At 48.9% G+C, this 22,832-nt stretch overlaps 2 protein-coding genes across 3 annotated transcripts; both read left to right on the forward strand.

Annotated features, from left to right (window-relative positions):
- Nucleotides 1-8,831: 8,831 nt before the first annotated feature.
- Nucleotides 8,832-11,777, forward strand: CENPB (centromere protein B). The gene has a single exon (XM_027976832.3). The coding sequence runs from the start codon at nucleotides 9,157-9,159 to the stop codon at nucleotides 10,951-10,953; it is 1,797 nt and encodes a 598-aa protein (XP_027832633.1). The 5' UTR covers nucleotides 8,832-9,156; the 3' UTR covers nucleotides 10,954-11,777.
- A 2,606-nt stretch (nucleotides 11,778-14,383) lies between these two features.
- Nucleotides 14,384-17,941, forward strand: SPEF1 (sperm flagellar 1). Of its 2 annotated transcripts, none has more exons than XM_027976833.3 (7): nucleotides 14,384-14,672; nucleotides 15,696-15,807; nucleotides 16,156-16,312; nucleotides 16,491-16,530; nucleotides 16,678-16,738; nucleotides 16,950-17,073; nucleotides 17,172-17,941. In XM_027976833.3, the coding sequence occupies exons 1-7, from the start codon at nucleotides 14,546-14,548 to the stop codon at nucleotides 17,277-17,279; spliced, it is 729 nt and encodes a 242-aa protein (XP_027832634.1). In that variant the 5' UTR covers nucleotides 14,384-14,545; the 3' UTR covers nucleotides 17,280-17,941. The 2 variants fall into 2 exon arrangements, with proteins under 2 accessions (XP_027832634.1, XP_004014414.1); XM_004014365.6 differs by having other exon boundaries at nucleotides 14,384-14,654.
- Nucleotides 17,942-22,832: the final 4,891 nt, after the last annotated feature.

The following is a 22,832-nucleotide window of genomic DNA, read 5'->3' on the forward strand; positions in this document are numbered from 1 at the left end:
CATTGTTCCATGTCCAGTTCTAACTGTTGCTTCTTGACCTGCATACAGATTTCTCAGGAGGCAGGTAAGGTGGTCTGGAATTCCCATCTCTTTAAGAATTTTCCACAGTTTGTTGTGATCTACACAGTCAAAGGCTTTGGCATAGTCAATAAAGCAGAAGTAGATGTTTTTCTGGAATTCTCTTGCTTTTTCTATGATTCCACAGAAGTTGACAATTTGATCTTTGGTTCCTCTGCCTTTTCTAAATCCAGCTTGAATATTTGGAAGTTTTCAGTTCATGTACTGTTGAAGCCTCACTTGGATAATTTTGAGCATTACTTTGCTAGTGACCACCAGGGAAGTCCCTAATGTAATGGATTTTTAAAGTTATCATTTCAACATGTTATCAATATAAAAATTATTAATGAAATGTTTTACATACTTTTTTCCTGATACTAAGCCTTCAAAGTCCAATGTGCATCTTATACACACAGCACATCTCAGTTTGGAACTGCCATATTTCAAGTGCTCAGTATGGCTACTCTAGTGGACAGTGTGTATCTATATATTCAATTGTATGCCCATATTTTTATAAATCTACAAACAGTATATAAAACAATGTTTTATACCTTGCTTTCTTTTATTTGAAGATATATTTACTCAATTCCCTAATGCTGTACATTTATTAGCTTTTAAGTGATGCAACAGATATGCACAGAATGAATTCCTAAAGAGAAATTGCTGGACAGAATGGGCTTTATTGAAATCTTCTTCTCCTTTTCCTAAATCTCATTTTCTGAAGCTGACTGTTTTTGAAGAACAGGTAGCAGATCACTTACCTCTCCCCTGTCTCCTAGTACCTCAAATAGGCCCAAGCCCGAGGTTGGTCTCTCTAACCCCAATATCCTACTTCTAGAAATTTCTTTTAAGATGATAAAAGTACATACAGATGCATGTTTATAATATTGAATAACAATGAAAAATGAAGAGTAAGCTGAGTGTCCTTCAATAGGGGCCTAGGGCAATGAGGGTGGTTCCCGTACACTGTGCAATACCTGAAGCATCTAAAGAGAACAGGCATTGGGAGAGTAGGGATGCTTGAAACCCGGCAGGCCCAATAATTCTTGTTGTTCAGTCACTCAGTCATGTCTGACTCGGTGACCCCATGGACTGCAGCATGCTAGGCTTCCCTGTCCTTCACCATCTCCTGGAGCTCACTGGAATTCATGTCCATGGAGTCGGTGATGCCATCCAACCATGTCCTCCTCTGTCGTGCCCTTCTCCTCCTGCCTTCAATCTTTCCCAGCATCAGGGTCTTTTCCAATATGTCAGCTCCTTGTATCAGGAAGCCAAAATATTGGAACTTCAGCTTCAGCATCAGTCCTTCCAATGTAAATTCAGGGTTGATTTCCTTTAGGATTGACTGGTTTGATCTCCTTGCAGTCCAAGGGACTCTCAAGAGTCTTCTCCAATACCACCGTTTCAAAGTATCAATTCTTTGGTGCTTAGCTTTCTTTATAGTCCAACTCTCACGTCCATACATGACTACTGGAAAAACCATAGCTTTGACTAGACAGACCTTTGTCTGCAAAATAACATCTCTGCTTTTTAATATGCTGTCTAGGTTTGTCATAGCTTTTCTTCCAAGGAGCAAGCATCTTTTAATTTCAAGGCTGCAGTCACCATCCACAGTGATTTTGGAGCCCAAAAAAATAAAGTCTGTCACTGTTTCCATTGTTACCCTATCCATTTGCCATGAAGTGATGGGACTAGATGCCATGATCTTTGTTTTTAGTTTGTTTAAATGTTGAGTGTCAAGCCAGCTTTTTCACTCTCCTCTTTCACCTTCATCAAGAGGCTTTTCAGTTCTTCTTTGCTTTCTGCCATAAGGGTTGTGTCATCTGCATATCTGAGGTTATTGATATTTCTCCCAGAAATCTTGATTACAGCTTGCGCTTCATCCAGCCCAGCATTTCACATGATGTACTCTCCATATAAGTTAAATAAGCAGGGTGACAATATACAGCCGTGATGTACTCCTTTCTCAGTTTGGAACCAGTCTGTTGTTCCATGTCCAGTTCTCTTGTTTCTTGATCTGCATACAAGTTTCTTAGGAGGAAGGTAAGGTGGTCTGGTATTCCCATCTCTTTAAGAATTTTCCACTGATTATGGAATGATTACTCATTGGGCTTTGGAAAATAGTCTCTTACAGAAAGGGTTCCTAGACTAAAAGAATTTTGAATCTCATTGATGCACATATTTATTGATATGAGAAAATATTTATAATATGGGCTAAAATATTATGCCAAGTGTGGTCCCATTAAAAACAATATGCACAGATAAGTATCCTACAAGGGTATTCTCTGAGCGGTGGAATGAATGGTAATTAAATGGTTTATCTTAAAATTTTTCTGTATTTTAAAATATCTTCCAAAGAACAGGTATAATTTTTAGACTAATTAAAAGAACATGTTAGTACAGCGGATTAGAATCTTCCAGCCAACACAGGGAACACAGGTTCTATCCCTGGTCCCAGAAGATTCCACATGCCATGGAGCAACTAAGCCCACACAACACAACTACTGAGGCCCTGTGCTCTAGAGCCCACACTCAGCAACTACTGAAGCTCATGCTATGCAAGAAGAGAAGCCACCCCAACTGGAAGCCCGTGCACTGCGATGAAGAGTAGACACCATGTGCTGCAACTAGAGAAATCCCACAGGCAGCAACCAAAACTAAACAAATAAATTTTTAAAAAATCAAGAAGTACTTAATCTGCCTTCCAATGCAGGGGATTAAAGTTCAATCTCCGCTCAGGGAATGAAGATTCCACATGCAGCAACACAACTACTGAGCTCACAGGCCTCAGCTACAGAAATGCACATGCCTCAACGAAGAGCCCAACTTGCTCACCACAATGAAGACCCAGTGCCACCAAAAAAGAACGGAAAAGAACATGATCTCCATCTGGCCATTCCTCAAATGATTAAACATAAAGTTACCATGAGAAAAGGAGAAAAGGAAAGATATACCCATTTGAATGCAGAGTTCCAAAGAATAGTAAGGAGAGATAAGAAAGCCTTCCTCAGGGATCAATGCAAAGAAATATACGAAAACAGTAGAATGGGAAAGACTAGAGATCTCTTCAAGAAAATTAGAGATACCAAGGGAACGTTTCATGCAAAGATGGGCTCGATAAAGGACAGAAATGGTAGGGACCCAACAGAAACAGAAGATATTAAGAAGAGGTGGCAAGAATACACAGAAGAACTGTACAAAAAAGATCTTCACGACCCAGATAATCACGATGGTGTGATCACTCACCTAGAGCCAGACATCCTGGAATGTGAAGTCAAGTGGGCCTTAGAAACCATCACTACGAACAAAGCTAGCGGAGGTGATGGAATTCCAGTTGAGCTATTTCAAATCCTGAAAGATGATGCTGTGAAAGTGCTGCACTCACTATGCCAGCAAATGTGGAAAACTCAGCAGTGGCCACAGGACTGGAAAAGGTCAGTTTTCATTCCATTCCAATTCCATTCCAATCCCAAAGAAAGGCAATGCCAAAGAATGCTCAAACTACCGCACAATTGCACTCATCTCACACACTAGTATAGTAATGCTTAAAATTCTCCAAGCCAGGCTTCAGCAATACATGAACCATGAACTTCCAGATGTTCAAGCTGGTTTTAGAAAAGGCAGAGGAACCAGAGATCAAATTGCCAACATCTGCTGGATCACAGAAAAAGCAAGAGAGTTCCAGAAAAACATCTACTTCTGCTTTATTGATTATGCCAAAGCTTTTGACTGTGTGGATCACAATAAACTGTGGAAAATTCTGAAAGACATAGGCATATCAAACCACCTGACCTGCCTCTTGAGAAATCTGTATGCAGGTCAGGAAGCAACAGTTAGAACTGGACATGGAACAACGGACTGGTTCCAAATAGGAAAAGGAGTACGTCAAGGATATATATTGTCACCCTGCTTATTTAACTTACATGCAGAGTACATCATGAGAAACACTGGGCTGGAAGAAGCACAAGCTGGAATCAGCTTGATTCCAATCTTGGAATCAAGATTGCCAGGAGAAATATCAATAACCTCAGATATGCAGATGGTATCACCCTTATGGCAGAAAGGGAAGAAGAACTAAAAAGCCTCTTGATGAAAGTGAAAGAGGAGAGTGAAAAAGTTGGCTTGAAGCTCAACATTCAGAAAACTAAGATCATGGCATCCAGTCCCATCAGTTCATGGCAAATAGATGAGGAAACAGTGGAAACAGTGGCTGACTTTATTTTTCTGGGCTCCAAAATCACTGCAGATGGTGATTGCAGCCATGAAATTAAAAGACGCTTACTCCTTGGAAGGGAAGTTGTGACCAACCTAGACAGCATATTGAAAAGCAGAGACATTACTTTGCCAACAAAGGTCCATCCAGTCAAGGCTATGGTTCTTCCAGTGGTCATGTATGGACGTGAGAGTTGGACTATAAAGAAAACTGAGTGCCGAAGAATTGATGCTTTTGAACTGTGGTGTAGGAGAAGACTCTTGAGAGTCCCTTGGACTGCAAGGAGATCCAACCAGCCCATCCTAAAGGAGATCAGTCCTGGGTGTTCATTGGAGGGACTGATGTCGAAGCTGAAACTCCAATACTTTGGCCACCTGATGCAAAGAGCTGACTCGTTTGAAAAGACCCTGATGCTGGGAAAGATTGAGGGCAGGAGAAGGGGATGACAGAGGATGAGATGGTTGGATGGCATCACCGACTCAATGGACATGAATTTGAGGGAACTCCGGAAGTTGGTGATAGACAGGGAGGCCTGGCGTGCTGCAGTTTATGTGGTCACAAATAGTCAGACACACCTGAGTGACTGAACTGAAATACCATGAGACCCAGAAATACCACTCATATAACCCAAGAGAAATGAAAACATATATTCTTGCAAATAAGTATTTATAGCAGTTATTTATGATTGCCAAAAGGTAGAAACAACATAAATGCCCATCAAGCTGACATTTTGATAAGCAAAATGTCATAAATCTGTACAACAGAATATTATTCAGCCATAAAAAATAATGAAATCTTAATAGATGCTACATAATGGATGAATTTTGAAACATGAAACTAAGTGAAAGAAGCCAGTCATAAAAGATACATATTATATGATTCTATTCATATGAAAGGTTCAGAACAGGGAAATTTATAGATGGAAAGTAAATGAGTGGTTGTTTAGGGCTAGGCAAAGGATAGGGAGTGGATAGGGAGATAATAGCTAGAGTATGAGATTCCTTTATAAAGTGACAAAAATGTGCCATCTTTCCAATTTTCCACCTTAGGGAAGTCCACAGTCCACCTTCCTTTCTTTTGGCCGAGGCTGTTCAACGTTGCCCACCAGGCCTATACCCATTCCTCTTCGCTCATCACTATTCTTTGTGCCTCTCAGCAAACTTTTCATTTTCAAGAACCTATAGTATTTGCTATTGAAGAAAACTTGGAAAATTCAGCAAAGTAGAAAATAAGAAAAAAGCTCAGCCACAGTGATTTCACCCAAACATCCATTGATTATAAGCCAGGATAGGTGAGGGGGTAGGAGGACATAAGTGCACATGGAAGAACCTTCCAAAATGTCGACTTGGTTTCCTGAGGATTTATGGGAAGGAGTGCTGGTGGCGCTAGTGGTAAAGAAACCACCTGCCAATGCAGGAGACATAAGAGATGCAGGTTCAATCCCTGGGTCGGGAAGATCCCTGCTATCCCCTCCAGTGTTCTTGCCTGGAGAATCCTACGGACAGAGGAACCTGGCAAGCTACAGTCCATGGGGTTGCAAAGAGTCAGACACGACTGAAGCAACTGAGCACGCACATCCTCAGCTAGGTGTACCTACATTTACTTCTGCATAGGGACCACAAACCCATTATGAGCCAAGCACTGATCTGGCTCTTATGAGAAAAAGTCTCCCAAGTCTTCTTCTGGACCTTGCAATTAGAAGGATATTTTTTATGTTGAGATGGGAGGAGGGGGGCAGGGAGAGAAACCCTCTCTAAGTAAGACATCAAATCCAGAAGCAATAAAGGAAAAAACTGACAGACCTGCCTATTTGAAAAGATTTTTTAAAATTCTCATATCTGAGATTCCTTATTTGTTGCTCAGTGGCTCAGTTGTGAGATTTCTTAGGCTAAGTTAAAGGACAGCGCCAGATTGGGAGAAAGTATTTTCAATATACAAAAAGATTTTATGTTCAGAGCATATGAAGAGCTCCCAAAAGTCAACAAAATGACAAATACAAGAGAAAAAAGGCAAAAGACATGACTAGAAAATTCTCAGGCTTCAGATGGCCAATATACATATGAAAAGAGAAATGCACACTAAAACAACACACAGCAGAGTGAATTTCCTCCTACTGTTTTAGCTATTCCTACCAAATTTCTTGTTAGCCTTTCTTGAGCCCTTAACCTTGGAGAACCCAGGGCACTGTCTTTGGTCCTCCTTTCTGTTTTGTCTACACCCATTTCCTTGAAGCTCCAGATCCTCAGCCTATCCCTCTGGGTCACAGCTTTCCTCTCTGCCTACTCCTCATGGTACTTTAAGATTGAAAAAAACAAACAAACAAACACTACAATTCATTGTTTTAAGAACTTGTCATTTTTATGCATTTGGTGGAGGAAGAGGTTTCAGGGATTTGTATGTATGTATATATGTATGTATGCTTATGTACATACATGACATTATTTCTGTAAGTGCAAACACATACATTTATGGCTAAATGCATGGAACAGCACAGAAAGTGACCCCCTGAGATGTTATCAGTGTTTATATATGGATTGTAGGATTATCATCAAACACATTTAAAACTATAGTGTTGCTTATAAAAATAACCTAAATGTGTACCAATAGGCTTCACTGATTAATATTCAACCATAGTTGGGACAATATACAACCATTAAAAAGTTTGCAGTACTTTATCAATAAGGCAAAATTCTCATCACTTGATGCCAGGTAAAGAAGCATTTAGAAAATTCAGCAGTGGCCACTTGACTGGAAAAGGTCACTTTTCATCCCAACCCCAAGAAGGGCAATGCCAAAGAATGTTCAAACTACCCCACAATTGCACTCATTTCACATGATAGCAAGGTAATGTTCAAAATCCTTTAAGTTAGGCTTCAACAGTATGTGAACCAACAACTTCCAGATGTACAGGTTGGATTTAGAAAAGGCAGAGAACCAGAGTTCAAATTGCTACCATCTGTTGGATCATAGAAAAAGCAAGAGAATTACAGAAAAACATCTACTTCTGCTTCATTGACTATGCTAAAGCCTTTGACTGTGTGATCACAACAAACTGGAAAATTCTTAAAGAAGATGGGAATACCAGACCATCTTACCTGCTTCCTGAGAAACCTGTACACAGGTCAAGTAGCAAGTTAGAACTGAATATGGAACAGTGGACTGGTTCAAAATTGGGAAAGAAGACCCTGCTTATATAACTTAATTTCACAGAGTACATCATGCGAAATGCCAGGCTGGATGAAGCACAAGCTGGAATCAATATTTCTGGGAGAAATATCAATAACCTCAGATATGCAGATGACACTACCCTTATGGCAGAAAGAGAAGAGGAACTAAAGAGGCTCTTGATGAAGGTATAAAAGGAGAGCAAAAAAGCTGGCTTAACACTCAACATTCAAAAAACAAAAATCATGGCATCAGGTCCCATCACTTCACGGCAACTGGATGGGGTAACAGTGGAACAGTGATAGACTTTATTTTCTTAGGCTCCAAAATCACTGCAGATGGTGACTGCAGCCGTGAAATTAAGACACTTGCTCCTTGGAAGGCAAGCTATGACAAACCTAGACAGTGTATTAAAAAGCAGAGACAAAGACTCTTCAAGCGTCTTAAAAAGCAGTGACTTTGCTGACAAAGATGTGTATAGTCAAAGCTATGGTTTTTTCCAGTAGTCATGCACAGATGTGACAGTTGGACCATAAAGAAGGGTTAGTGCAAAAGAACTGATGCTTTGGTATGGTGGCCTTGGAGAAGACTCTTAAGAGAGTCCCTTGGACTGCAAGATCAAACCAGTCAATCCTAAAGGAAATCAACCCTGAATATCCATTGGAAGTTAAATGAATGATGCCAAATCTGAAGCTCCAATACTTTGGCTACCTGATGCAAAGAGCTGACTCATTGGAAAAGACCCTGATGCTGGGAAAGATGAAGGCAGGAGCAGGGGGAAGACAGAGGAAAAGATGGTTGGATGGCATCACCGACTCGATGGACATAAGTTTGAGCAAACTCGGGGGAGACACTGAAGGACCAGGGAAGCCTGGTGTGCTGCAGTCCATGCGGTCGCAAAGGGCTGAGCGACTCAATGACTGAACAACAAAAAAGCAACAGGAGATGCCAATATATGCCTACGATTCATTTTATGCGATAAATTTTTTAAAAGAAAACTACATGTGCCTAGAGATGAGACTGGAAGAAAAGGTATCCAACCCTGAGCTGTGCATCTCTCCAGGTGTTGGGATGAAAGGTGCTTTTTTAGTTTCCATTATTTTTCAGTTTCCGAAAAAAAAAAAAAAGTCGGGCTATTTCTACCTTAATAAAATAAAAAAAGACAAAATACAGTTGTTATTCTTTGTAAACTGCAAATCTCTGCCCACCCGGCGCAAAGGCCGGGCACACAGCCGCGGCCCTCACTGCAGCCAGTGGGTCACCAGACGCCACAGCGCTGGCCTTTCCGGCAGGCCGAAGCGCCCCCGCGCGGTCTGTCCCGGGCGGCGGGGAGAGGGGTGGGCGCGGAGGGCTGGAGGCGGTGCCCGGCGTCCCCGCGCTTCCCGCGAGATCCCGCTCCGCCCGCTCCGCCCTGCTCGCCGCGCTCCCGGCTCCCCGCTCCCCGCGCCGCGACACTTCCTGTCTTCAGCTCCCGCGCCGCCCGCCCGCGCCCGCGCCCGCGCCTGCCGCCTGCCGCCCACCGCCCGGCGCCGCGCCCGCCGGCGCCCCCGAAGGTGCCCCCGGCCAGGCCGGGTCGCCGCCCCGCCCGCCGCCCCGCGAGCCGCTTTGTCTCGGGCGGGGCGCGCGGGAGAGGCCGCCAGGTGCCCCCCGCCGCGGGCCCGGGCCCCCCGCCCCGGGGTGGCGGCGGTGGCGCCGGGCCCCGGGGCGGGGGGCGCGCCGGGATGGGCCCCAAGCGGCGGCAGCTGACGTTCCGGGAGAAGTCACGGATCATCCAGGAGGTAGAGGAGAACCCGGACCTGCGCAAGGGCGAGATCGCGCGGCGCTTCAACATCCCACCGTCCACGTTGAGCACCATCCTGAAGAACAAGCGCGCCATCCTGGCGTCGGAGCGCAAGTACGGTGTAGCCTCCACCTGTCGCAAGACCAACAAACTGTCCCCTTACGACAAGCTCGAGGGGCTGCTCATCGCCTGGTTCCAGCAAATCCGCGCCGCTGGCCTGCCGGTCAAGGGCATCATCCTCAAGGAGAAGGCGCTGCGTATAGCCGAGGAGCTGGGCATGGACGATTTCACTGCCTCCAACGGCTGGCTGGACCGCTTCCGCCGGCGCCACGGGGTAGTGTCCTGCAGCGGGGTGGCCCGCGCCAGGTCGCGCAGCGCTGCCCCCCGGACCCCAGCGGCGCCCGCCAGCCCTCCCGCAGTGCCCTCGGAGGGCAGCGGTGGGGGTACCACGGGCTGGCGCGCTCGGGAGGAGCAGCCACCGTCGGTGGCCGAGGGCTACGCTTCCCAGGACGTGTTCAGCGCCACTGAGACCAGTCTGTGGTACGACTTCCTGCCCGACCAAGCGGCGGGGCTGTGTGGCAGTGATGGACGGGCACGCAGGGCCACCCAGCGCCTGAGTGTCCTGCTGTGTGCCAACGCCGATGGTAGTGAGAAGCTGCCCCCACTTGTGGCTGGCAAGTCGGCCAAACCCCGTGCAGGCCAAGCTGGCCTGCCCTGTGACTATACCGCCAACTCTAAGGGTGGTGTCACCACCCAGGCTCTGGCCAAGTACCTGAAGGCCCTGGACACCCGCATGGCTGCAGAATCTCGCCGAGTCCTGCTGCTGGCTGGCCGCCTGGCTGCCCAGTCCCTGGATACCTCGGGCCTGCGGCATGTGCAGCTGGCCTTCTTCCCACCAGGCACCGTGCAGCCGCTGGAGCGTGGCGTGGTCCAACAGGTGAAGGGCCACTACCGCCAGGCTATGCTGCTCAAGGCCATGGCAGCGCTAGAGGGCCAGGATCGCTCAGGCCTGCAGCTGGGCCTCATGGAGGCCCTGCACTTCGTTGCTGCGGCTTGGCAGGCTGTGGAACCTTCGGACATAGCTGCCTGCTTTCGTGAGGCTGGCTTTGGGGGTGGCCCTAATGCTACCATCACTACTGCCCTCAAGAGTGAGGGAGAGGAAGAGGAGGAGGAGGAGGAGGAAGAAGAGGAAGAGGAGGGTGAAGGGGAGGAGGAGGAGGAGGAAGATGGTGAGGAGGAGGAGGAAGCGGGGGAAGGAGAGGAGCTTGGGGAGGAAGAGGAGGTAGAAGAGGAGGGTGATGTTGATGACAGTGAGGAAGAGGAAGAGGAAGAGGAGGAAGAGAGCTCCTCTGAGGGCTTGGAGGCTGAGGACTGGGCCCAGGGTGTAGTGGAGGCTGGTGGCAGCTTCGGAGGTTATGGTGCCCAGGAGGAGGCCCAGTGCCCTACCCTCCATTTCCTGGAAGGTGAGGAGGACTCTGAGTCAGACAGTGAGGAAGAAGAGGAAGATGATGAGGATGAAGATGATGAAGATGATGAGGAGGAGGATGATGAGGTGCCTGTACCCAGCTTCGGGGAAGCCATGGCTTACTTTGCTATGGTCAAGAGGTACCTCACCTCCTTCCCCATTGATGACCGTGTGCAAAGCCACATCCTCCACTTGGAACATGATCTGGTTCACGTGACCAGAAAGAACCATGCCAGGCAGGCAGGAGTTAGGGGTCTTGGACATCAAAGCTGAACCACTGAGCTTAGCCATGCCCCTGACCTGGATGTGGCAGCACCAGGGCAGAGGACTCTCTGGGCAGCTGCTGTGGATGGAGCCAGAGTGGGGAACCCCACATCCTTTAGTGATATTCTCCTGGCCCTGTGACAGGCCCAGTCACCTCTGTAGGGCCTGGGGCTGGCATCAGCCTCACTGCCTGCTTTTTGCCTCTTTTTCAGAATCCTCTTTCCTCCCCAGTTGCCCCTGGGCATGGGGGACTAGGTGGGGAGGATGGGGAGCTGTCCGGTGCTACCACACCGTGCCATCAGTGGACTAGGCCACAGTAGCAGCCAGGGATGGACCCTGGAAGCTCCTGGCCAGAGAGTGCCTCTCCCCTCTGCCATCCACACCAGGTCTTTGGTGGTGGGGGGGACCCCAAAGCCATTCTGGGAAGGGCTCCAGAGAAAAGTCCAGCCTAGGACCCCACAAGGCTGGCAGCCCCACATCCCTGTCCCCAGGCCACCTTGAGAAGCACAGTCTAACCACAGGCTCCTAGGCCTGCCTCAGCCTGCTTCCCCACTTCCCAACCCCTTCCTCTGGCCCAGTCCATGTTACTTTGGCCCTTGATTTTCTTTCAGATTGGAGGTTCTCAAGAGGCCCTCCAGAGGAGTGATAATGGGCACTTCCCTTGTGGGCAGCTGCAGGCCCCATGCCTCTCCTCCCTCTCTGGCAGGGCCCTATCCTGGGCAGGGGGCCTGGGGCTGGGCCCAGAGTCCAGCCATCCAGCTGCTCCTTTCCCAGTCTGAATTCAATAAATCTGTCTGCCCCTCTTTTGTGGGAGTGGACGTTTTAACAGCCAAGGGTGCATCCTTCATGGTCTGGGCTTGCGTCTGTCTTGGGGACACTTCGTTTCCCTGTTCCGTTTGATCCTTGCTCTGGTGGGACAAATGTTGAGAGAGTGGCTATAGCCCAGGCCCTGACCAGGGTGAGGGACAACATCTGTATTTAAATGTTGCCTAATCTGCCTGCCTCCTTAAGTGCAGGAGACTTAGAGTTGGGTTCAATCCCTGGGTCGAGAAGATCCCCTGGAAGAGGCAATGGCACCCCACTCCAGTATTCTTGCCAGGAGAATCCCATGGACAGGGGAGCCTGTCATGCTGCAGTCCATAGAGTCGCAAAGAGGCGGACATGACTGAGTGAGCACAGGCTTGGGGGCAGGAGGGATCTTCAATGCACCAATGCCTGGGGGTGGGTTTGAGGAAGCTGGGCCTTGCAGTACTTAGAAGCTTTGGGTCAGTTGGCTAGGATAGAAGGGAGGGAGCCAACAGTCCCTGGAGGGCCAAGTTAAGCTAGGTGCCTGGGAACTAGGCTTATCAAGGCCCATAAGAAGATCCTTGCAGGAGATGGGCAGGAGGGCAGAAAGAAAAGAATGTTGGGGGCAGCTCCTGTGGTCCAGGTTGGAGTTGCAGGGGTATCCCTTGTATGGTGCCTTAAGAGGGGAGTCGTCTACACCTTTCAGTGTTTGGCATCTCCAGTCCTGGTGGCTATCCTTGGAAACAGTGGCAGGGTAGAGGTGAAATTGCTGGGGACACTTTGCACCCTGAAGAGGTTGAGGATGTCAACCACTCCCTGTGTGGTACCCTCTAGAGGGCCCCCCATCCACAGGTAAGACAGCCTGCTCTGCTGATCCTACCTGCCTTTTCTCTTCTCACCCCTCCCAGGCCCTTCCTCACTGAGGCCCTCAGGCCCCAGTGGTTCCAGTGAGGGGAGGGCCTAAGCTTGAGCAGGCTGGCAGCTCTGGGCCCCAAACCGGTTTTCCCACCTTGCCTGAGGCTGGCACATCACCCCTCTGTTTCCCTGCCCCCACCTCGTTGCAGTTCCTCCTCTCTCCACCCTGGAATGTGGGGGGCGGGGGGCACTTATCCACATCATCTTTTTAAACCAGAAGGTGGAGGGGGTGTTCCACACTTTCCCTTCCACACCTCTGGCACTCAGGGATTCCTTCCAGGCCTTGAAGGCTTCAGAACTAAGTGAGAGCAAAAAGCACCTGGGATTCTCATCCCCACCCTGGCCCACGTCTAGTCCCCATCTGAGGTCTGGAGGATGAGAAAAAGAAGCCCAGTCTACCCCCTCGCCTGCTCTGGAGTAAATGGGCGGGAGCAGTAGCCTTCTCCCTAGGTGCTACTGGCCCATCCAAGTCCCTCACCTCAAATACCAACAAGGCAAATTCCTCCATTTGTCTGCTGCCAACAAGAATGCCTCTTGCTGGAACTGAGATCATGTCTTTAATGATAACACCAATCAGCATGAATAGGGCTCTTCCTGTGTGCCAGGCTCTGTGCTAAACACTTTAAATACTCACAAAGCTCCTGTGAGGGGACTTACTTCCCTGGTGGTCCAGTGGCTAAGAGCAGGTCTCTGGTCAGGGAACTAGATCCTACAGGCTGCAACTAAGTTTCATGCTGCAACTAAAGATCCTGCTTGCCTCAAGGAAGATAGAAGATCCCCCCAGGCTGCAACTAAGACCCGACACGTCCAAATAAATAAAATATTCTTTAGAAAAGAAACCCATATGAGGTAGGTAAAACCATGAGAAAACATGTACAGAAAAGTGCCCAAAGCCAAATCACTAGTCTGTGGCAGAAGCAAGCTCTCTTCCCCAGGCTGATTTAAGTGTCCCTTCACTAAGACATTCCTAGCCCTGTTTTCCTAAAGGAACTGGTTACTGACTCAGTTTCTAACTTGTAGAATAATAGCTCTTGGAGATGAACGGTGTAGAAGTGTCTACAGGAGCTGAAGCTCCCGTTCTTACAACTAACTCCTGTTCCGCCAGTCCCAAAATACAGATCTGTAAATATCCTTCCCATTCTCCCTATTACTCCTTTGGGACAAATAGATGAGAACCATATCCATTTGATGAAGAAAGAAAGGGTTAAGGGTTTAAATGACCTGCAAAGACACTGATCTTGAGGTCTGGTTCTCTCCCTGGGAATCTGGGTTACATGTTAAATGCCCCACCAGGACACTACTGGGGGTGGGGGTGTAAGGAGCAGTGGTATGGAGATGGCCCTATGAGCACAGAGCTTTAAGGAGGGACCTGGCAAGGACTGTCACACAGCCTTCCACAGTCCAGATGTGAACCAGCTGGTGACTAACAATGGACCCCCAGATAAAGCTGACAAAACACTGGGCTGCTGCCTTCACTTGGGACTAATTGCTAAAGGACCCTGAAGGGGATCCTTGTTCTGAAGACACTGATGCAAGGATTCTGGAGGCCTGGTTGTCTTCGGCAGTTCCCAGAGTGGGCCAGTGTCTGGTCAGCATTTGGCAGAAGTGGTTTCTTGGGAGGCGGGGAAGAGAAACCGCCTTTTCAAAGTGAGGCCTGAAAGGGGTAGCGGCGGGGTGGGGACTACAACTCCCAGAAGTCCCTGCTCTCCGGCGAGTCAGTTTCGGTTGCCATGGTTTCAGAAAACAATATGGCCGCTCCCAGCTGGGACGTGAGTCTGGGTTAGAGACGCGGCGGCGGATCTGGGTCGCAGCAGTGGCGAGAGAAGAGGGTCTTGAGGGCTCGTGAGGTTGGCCCTGGACGCTATACAACTGGAACGGCTTGACCTTTCCGAGGGCGCCAATGGCGGGCAGCGTGGATGAGGAAGCACTGCACCAACTGTATCTGTGGGTAGACAACATCCCTCTGTCCCGGCCCAAGCGAAATCTGTCCCGGGACTTCAGTGATGGAGGTGTGTGCTCCAACGTGTGTAAGTGTGTCCGCACGCACGCCTGGGTATGTCCTGCATGTCTTTGTGTCAACGCCTTCTGTCCTGTATGTACGTGTGTACAGGGTCTATGTGAATACATGTCTCTTGGTGTTTGTGTGCTTGTGGCAGAGGGGTTAGATGTGGGGGTGTCCAACTATCTCCTGAGATTTCAATTGTGGACGTGTGCATCTGTGGGAATGTGAACATGTGTATGTCCATATTTATGTATACATGTTCTGTGTTTATGTTCATGTTCATGTTTATGTGTGTGGGGTGTGTTGTGTCTGTGTATGTGTCTATGACTCCTTCCCTGGAATTTAATGACTAAGATGTGTATTTGTGCATCTGTGTGTGTGTGTGCACGTGCTTATTCCTGAATTTTATATGTCTTGTGGGAGTCTGAGCATGTGTTTGTTCATATGCAAGTTGATATGTTCTGTCCTATATGTAAGAATGGGGGTGTTGTGTGCATATGTTTCTTTGTGATTGTTTAGGTGTCTGTGTGTTGAAGACCCTCTCCTGGGATTTTAATGACAGAAGTATGCATTTCCCTGTGTGTATATTGATACATATGTGACACTTTGTGTTTCCATGTATATGTGTGTTGGTAACTGTCTCTTGGGACTCTGGTGATGGCCCTATGTGTCTGTGTGTGTTTCTACATCTCTGTATCATTGTGTGTGTGTGTATTTATGTCAATTCCTAGGATGAGGCCCCAGCCTCCTGAAGGTTTTCTTGGAGACTCATTCTCTAATAGGGGACTAGAGACCTTAGTTTTCAGATGCCCTGAGTTAATGGCAAAGAGATGAAGCTCCTCTGGAGAATCTGTCTCTGGCTGATCACTGTTCTTGGTCTCTTACCTCCCCTCCATATATCCTTCCCCTTTCCACATTTCTACCTCTTCTCTTGGCCCCACCACTCTGCCACCCCTGATTCTCCCACCCCACCCATTCCTTCTCCCTCTTCCTTCTTCCTTACCCATCTCTACACCTTCCATGTCTGCTCCCACCTCCTCTCTCTCAGTCCTGGTAGCAGAGGTCATCAAGTTTTACTTCCCCAAGATGGTGGAGATGCACAATTATGTCCCTGCCAACTCTCTCCAGCAGAAACTGAGCAACTGGAGTCACCTGAACAGGTAACAGAATACCTGGGCACACTAGTGGGATCTCTAGCCCCTAGCCTAGGATCCGAGGAAGGGTTGCCCAGCCCTTCTATCTCCTATGGTCTCCACAGTCCAGGCTGGTGGCTGGGGTGGGGAGGACAATGCAGACAGAATCTATCTGGTAACAATATCAAGGGACTCTTCTCTGGAGGAGGTGACAAGGATCCTTGAGACATACATGCTCTGGGCTCAGGTTGGGTGCCCTTCCATTCCCCCAGGGCTGTGCACTGAAGGGCTACCACTGCTGCATCTCCTTCCTTCCCCCAACCCCTCACATCATCCACCCAGGAATCAGTCCACCATCCCTGTGTCTACCCCCAGGAAGGTGCTGAACAAACTGAACTTCTCTGTACCAGAAGACGTGATGCGCAAGATAGCACAGTGTGCCCCAGGTGTGGTGGAGCTGGTGCTCATTCCACTGAGGCAGCGCCTGGAGGAGCGTCAGAGACGTAGGAAGCAGGGCATCGGCTCCTTACAGGTGCCTCCTTACTCCAGCTTCTTGCACTGTTCTAGTGGAGTTTCCCAGGCAGCAGAAAGCTCTGCCTCAGTGACAAGTGTGGGAGAAGGGTGCCTGGCTAAAGGGAGCCCACAGCGGGAGGGATGTCCTTGGGAGTGGGCAGCCCAAGTTCACTGCAGACTCTGGGTGGTTCTTACAGGAGCTGGCTCCCCAGGATGGCACTGACTACATAGATGTGGGTAAGGTAGCCTTTACTTGCCTTCCCTTCCAGGAAGAGCTTTTCTCCTGTCCTTCCTTCCTGCGGGGGAAGGGGTGGAACTATGGGGAGGGGCAAGACAGGAAAATAGGACTCCTTCAGGGTTATTCCTATACTTGCCTTGTCTCAGGTTTGTCCCAGAAGGCCCGAGGGGAAGGTGTCCCAGACCCCCAGGGCCGGGGGCAACTCAGGTAAGGAAGCTGGGAGCTCCTGACCTTACCAAACCTGATATTCTCTCTGCCTGGGAGGGGAGGGTGAGGGTTGCATCTGGAAAGGTAGGGAAGTCACGGATGAAGGGATTTCAGGGACAGTGGGAGAGAGGGAAGGCTTGGTTGAGGGACACTGAAAGGGTGATGGTGGGGTCTGAGATCCAAGCCTCAGCTAAGCTGCCTCTCACCCCAGGGAGGGCCGACTGCCTGTGCCCCGGCCTCCAGGGGACAGCCAGGCGCTGCAGAGCGACCCGAGCTTCGTCCTCCAGATCGCTGAAAAGGAGCAGGAGCTGTTGGCCTCGCAGGAGACTGTGCAGGTGAAGGCGCACTGGGAGGGAGCCGGGGAATTGAGGCCTGGGAAGATGGGCAGGGGGCAGCAGGCCACTGGGCTTGACTTCTGTGTGGCTTGGCCTAGGTCCTGCAGATGAAGGTGAGACGCTTGGAGCACTTGCTCCAGCTCAAGAACGTGCGTATAGAAGACCTCTCCCGGAGGCTCCAGCAGGCAGAGCGTAAGCAGCGGTGAGCCTGAGAGATGCCCCCTTATCCGCCAGAGCCCAGATGTAGCAACTGACGCACCCACCTCGAAGGGCAGACGAATGGGCGGGCGGAGCCAGCTGCTCCAGTGAGCCTCCTGGGACACAAGCGCCCCCTTGGGGTGTGAGTGAGCTTGGGGGGGCAGTGGGACAGGAACCTTCCAAGCGGAGCCCAGGAACTGAGCCACTCCTTCCACTCCATCTGGGTCAGGAGAATGGACTGCTTTCCAGAACCCAGAAGCCACATGCAGAGACCTGGCATGCACCCCAAATCAGTGCTTGACACCAGGGACTCTGCCTTGGTGCTCCCAGTGCTGGGCCCTAGGGGGTGGTCCTCTAGCTTGGTTCACACCCCTAGAACCGGGTCCCCACCCAGCTCTGGTGACAGCAGTGTCTACATCCAGGCTAGTTCTCTGTACCATGGGTCAAAGGGGAGGCTGTCCAAGACAGCTGAGGGGCTTCCTTGCCCTTCCTGGGCACTCACCTGGGACCCAGCTGAAGGCTGGAGAACACAGCAGCTGAAGAGGAAGGGGTGAGGTGTGAGCTCAGCCATAGACTGTGCCTTCCAGTTGCCCTCCCCTCCCACAGCATATGTTGAGAATGTTTGGGGGATGTGGAGCTGAGTTGTTCCCATTAAAGTTATGGTATCCTTCCTGTGCCTACTTTCTGTTCTCTGAGGGAAGTGAGTTCCTGTCCCCCTTGTGTTATCCCCACCCCTTAAGTGAAAGAGCCTTGTGGGCCCAGGCTGGGGCTCAACTCTTGGGGAGCTGGACCCTGCAGTGGCCACTTCTTGGTAGGAGGTTGGTTTTGTGCACTAGGACTGCCTGACTTCTAACTCTTAGAAGTCTAACTCTTAACTAAGTCAGGCCTTAGACTGACCCCCAGACTTACTCTGTCTTCCAACATTGCCCAAACCCAAGCACAAATCCAGGCTTCCGATTCTTCCCAAATGTAGCCACAGAGTCACCCTCAACCTTGCTTATGGACTCACCCCTAAATGTGTATGACTTCTGACCCTGCCCACAGACTGACCCCAAGTTCTGTGGACCAAGACCAAGCTTGACTCCCAACCCTGACCAAGATACCATGGCCCTGGTGTGACCTTAACTTTGATCATTACACTGCCAGTAACATTGAACATTTGAATATCCTGAGACCCCACAATTCTATTCCTAGGTATATATTTAGCATCACTTCAGTTCAGTTGCTCAGTCGTGTCTGACTCTTTGTGACCCCATGGACTGTAGCACACCAGGCCTCCCTGTCCATCCATAACTCCTGGAGCTTGCTCAAACTCATGTCCATCAAGTCGGTGATCCCATCCAACCTCTCATCCTCTGTCATCCCCTTCTCCTCCTGCCTTCAATCTTTCCCAGCATCGGGGTCTTTTCCAGTGAGTCAGTTCTTCACACCAGGTAGCCAAAGTATTGGAGCTTCAGCTTCAGCATCAGTCCTCCCAATGAATATTCAGGGTTGATTTCCTTTAGGATTGACTGGTTTGATCTCCTTGCAGCACAAGGGACTCTCAAAAGTCTTCTCCATATCCAGCATATCCAGCATATTCAGCATATCCAGGGAAAACTTAAGTTCCTGTGTTTTGTGACATGTGTACTGTGATGTTCATATCAACACTCCTTGTAATAGCAGAACTGAAAAGAACTCCTATTAATTCTCCCATTACAAACTTAGTGACTTGAACAGCACACATTTATTACCTCATATTTTCTGTGAGTGAAGAGTCCAGGCATGGCTTAGTTGGAGCCTCTGGTTCAGGGTTTTTCACAAGGCTGCAGTCAAAGTGTTGGCCAGAGCTACCATCTCACCTGAAAACTGGGGAAAGATTGACTTCTGAGTTCAGTTGGTTGTCGACAGTTAAGTTCTTTGTGGGCTGACAGACTGAGGATTTGTTTTTTGCTGGCTATTGACTGGTGGCTGCCCGCATTTCCTTGCCATGTGACCATCTCCAGTATGATAGCTTACTTTATCAAAGCCAACAAGGGAGTTAATGGAGTCTGTTAGCAAGAGGGAAGTTATAATCTTATCTAATGTAATCGCAGAAGTGACATCCATCACATTTGTGGTAGTCCATTTATTAAAAATCATTAGACTGACTTCCCTGGTGGTCCAGTGGTTAAGAATCCACCTTTCAATGCAGGGGACTCAGGTTCAATCCCTGGTCAGGGAAGGAGCCCACAAGCTGCAGAGCAACTAAGCCTGGGTGCCACAAATAGAGAGCCCGTACTCTGCAACAAAGATCCTATGGGCTGCATCTAAGATCCAAGGCAGCAAAATAAATAATTCATTAAGTCCAGCCCACTTTCAAGGGGAGAGGTACACATAGGTGTGAAAATCAAGAGGCAGGGATAACTGGGAGCCATTTAGAAGCTCGTGACCATGAAGATGAAGAAACAATGAAAGGATAAAGTCGAGAATAGTGTTATTTCTGAGAGAAAGCAGAAGACTTATTCTATTGTTGATGGACGAATGGGTGGTTTCCAGTTGGGGGCTATTACAAATGATGCTGCTACAAAGATCTGTATGCATGTCTTTTGATGTGTAATTAAGAGTGGAATTGGTGGGTCACAGGGTTGGCATTTATCAGCTCTATTAGATACTGCCAAGCAGTTTTCCAATGAGGTTATAATTGTTTAATTTTTATTAAAAAGAATGAAGTCCAAGGAATTCCCTGGCAGCCCAGTGGTTAGGACTCCAGGTTTTCACTGACAAGGGTGCAGCTTCAGCCCCTGCTTGGGGGAACCAAGATCCCACAAGCTGGGCTGTACAGCCAAAAAAGGAAGAAAAAGGAAAAAAAAAAAATAATGGAGTCCAGAAAACCATGTGTTTGAAGCTGGAGTGGATGCTTTACATATGCTCAATCTGTTCTCCTAACCTGGAGTTGCTCATAAATCCTCCCTTGCTGGCTCACCCTATTCTTGGTACACAGGCTGTTGGACTTTGAGGGGGGGCAGTTGGGTACCTTCTACCCTGACTTCCTCCTGGCATGAAGAGTCTCATTTCCTCCTGGAGGCTTTCTGGAACCATCTGCACTTGCACCGTGGTTTTGGGGCCTTCCCTGGGAGCGTGTAATATCCCCAGATATGGAAAGCTCTGTATTGCAGGTCCTCCCAACTGGCCAGTTAGCCAGACTGCCTAGTGCCTGGGAATGTGAGGAATGTTTGGCAGGGACAGGAGATCACAGTTCTTTTTGTCTTTTATTTCCCACCCTAAACTGTAAGTGCCTTTAATTCCAGAGCCTTGCACAGTAACTTGCTAGTCACATACACTTAGTAAATAGTTATTGAAAGGAGGTGACAATTAAAAGTCCCAAGGGAAAGAAAAGAAATTATACAGTTAGGTGTTAGTCTATATGTCTGAAAGAGTCCATACCAGGGATGATTTTCAGAAGCTGACTAGAAAAATATAAAACAGGAAGGCCTTAACCTGGTCTTGAAGGGAGGGTAGTTTTGCCTATGAGAGGAGGGAAGGTAGTGTAAGGAGGGGATCATAAATTCAGATGTCTACATAGACCCAGAGGTAAAATAAATGTCAGGAAATAGGGACTGGTGAGGACTATGGTAAATCGAGGTGTCAGCCTTTGGTGCCAGGCTAGAATTGAATCCATGTTGTTCAGTCAATAAGAGGAAGAAGAAGCAGAGAAGGAGGAAGAATTAGACTTTTTTTCAAGAGTTTAGTTTTTTTTTAATTAATGTATGGCTGCATTGGGTCTTCCCTCCTGTGTGTAGGCTTTTAGTTGCCCTGAGCAGGGGCTACTAGTGGTGCAAGGGTTTCTCAGTGCAGTGGCTTCTGTTGTTGCGGAGCAGCACAGGCTCTAGGTGTGGGGGCTTCAGTAGTTGCAGCACCCAGGCTCAGTAGCTGTGGCCCAGGCTCAGTTGCCTTGAGGCATGTGGAATCTTCCCAGACCAGGAATCGAACTGTGTCCCCTGCATTGGCAGGTGGGTTCTTAACCACTGCACCACCAGGGAAGTCTGAATTAGAATTTTTTAAAGCCCATATGTGTAGGGAACTAGGTATAAGGAAGGTTGAGAAGTGCTTGCAAACGAGACTCTCAACCAGGGCTGAACATTCTTGCAAACGAGATGTTCAGCTAAGAATCCTGTTTGTTCCCATGGGAAAAGAACATTTCTTGCACACAAGGATGTTTCTCTGATTCCTCAAAAGGAACAGACCCAGGGACAAAACGGATTCTAAGTTGATAAGGAAGTTCCCCAAAACAAAGTCTTAGCAGCAGTAAATAAGTCAAGGTAAAGGTTATCTTGCCCTGCGCCTGCGCACTGTATAGTCTCTGAATCATAGTGCTTGGCAACTTGCCCTGTAGGTTGTTGTGCAAGGGATATAAAATAAAGCAGCTGTAAGAAGCAAGTGTTAAAATATAAAGATTCAAACCACTCTGCAGTGTTGGTGTTTCATTCCATCACCAGCACATATGGACTAAACAAAATATCTATAGCTTACACATCGTCTGCTACCTTGAAGAACAGACATAGGACTGCAACTGAAGGCGGGACAAGTGGGGCACATGGACTGGTGGGGTTGGGTAAAGAGAAAGCATCTGGCAAGAGTAGATGGGCTGAGATCAGAATGTGGAAATCTCCTGATGACGGTCATCTCAAACACCAGAGGGTTCACGTTTCACCCAAAATGACGCTAAGAAGTTTGAGGTTTTTCTGGACACTCCCAGAGCACTGAGCGCTTTGAAGCAGGGTAGGATTCACTGGAAATGATAGCTCAGGAAGATCTGTCAACAATGTGTTAACCAGGGACCAGAAGATAGGTTAGGGGTCACAGGGATCCAGCAGAGGGTAGGAGCCTTGGAGGTTCCCCAGAGGCAGTGACCGCGGTCTTTCTGAAAAGCTGGCCTTCAGCCGCCCATACCATCTCTCTCCTAGTTATGCTGTTAGAAGGGTTCAATCCCCTCGGGTACTTTAGGGACCCTGATCCAGCCAGCGAAATGCGGAGGGGGGTGTTGTTTGTTCAAGGACATGTAGGCGGAGCAGTGGCTAGAACCCTTAAAGATCCGACGGCTACGTCTCTGCTCCGAAGGTTCTGTGCAGGTGCGCACCCTGGGACGCAGAGCTAGGGGCATCCTTCTGACATTGCGACTGCCTCCATAGAGACAGCAGAGGCTGTGGTCCCCGCAGGCGCCTGCAGAGGTTCTCCCAACCCCCACCCCGTGAGGCCTTCTTTGTTCTGATGCATTTCAGGGCCAGCCGGACGCCCAAGATGTGTCTCAGATCCTCAAGGGGGCATTTCCTCCGAGGCAGGGAGATGAGACGGAAGAGGAAGATGCCGAAACCAGAGATCGCAGAGCGAGAATGGAGGGTTCTTCCGCTCCAGGACAGGACCCAGCGATACCCGTATCAACGGCCAGGCGGGCTTGAAAGCCTAGGGGAAAAGGCAACCTTCAGGTGCCCACCTAACTCTGAGCCCCACCTTATGGCCATTCCAGGGGGCAGAACCCAAGGGACGCCCCTTCCAGTTGGGCGGAGACGGAAAGTGCAAACCCCTGAGAGTGGACGCGCGTT

This window comes from Ovis aries, chromosome 13 (genome assembly GCF_016772045.2).
Source record: "Ovis aries strain OAR_USU_Benz2616 breed Rambouillet chromosome 13, ARS-UI_Ramb_v3.0, whole genome shotgun sequence".
Classification (NCBI taxonomy): domain Eukaryota; kingdom Metazoa; phylum Chordata; class Mammalia; order Artiodactyla; family Bovidae; genus Ovis; species Ovis aries.

Excerpts from the sequence above, each read along its gene's own strand:
- SPEF1 (XM_027976833.3), top strand. The coding sequence starts at position 14,546 with ATGGCGGGCAGCGTGGATGAGGAAGCACTGCACCAACTGTATCTGTGG. Across the intron at positions 15,808-16,155 it reads AACTGGAGTCACCTGAACAG|GAAGGTGCTGAACAAACTGA; the intron begins GTAACAGAATAC and ends GTCTACCCCCAG. Across the intron at positions 16,739-16,949 it reads CAGGGCCGGGGGCAACTCAG|GGAGGGCCGACTGCCTGTGC; the intron begins GTAAGGAAGCTG and ends CTCTCACCCCAG.
- CENPB (XM_027976832.3), top strand. The coding sequence starts at position 9,157 with ATGGGCCCCAAGCGGCGGCAGCTGACGTTCCGGGAGAAGTCACGGATC.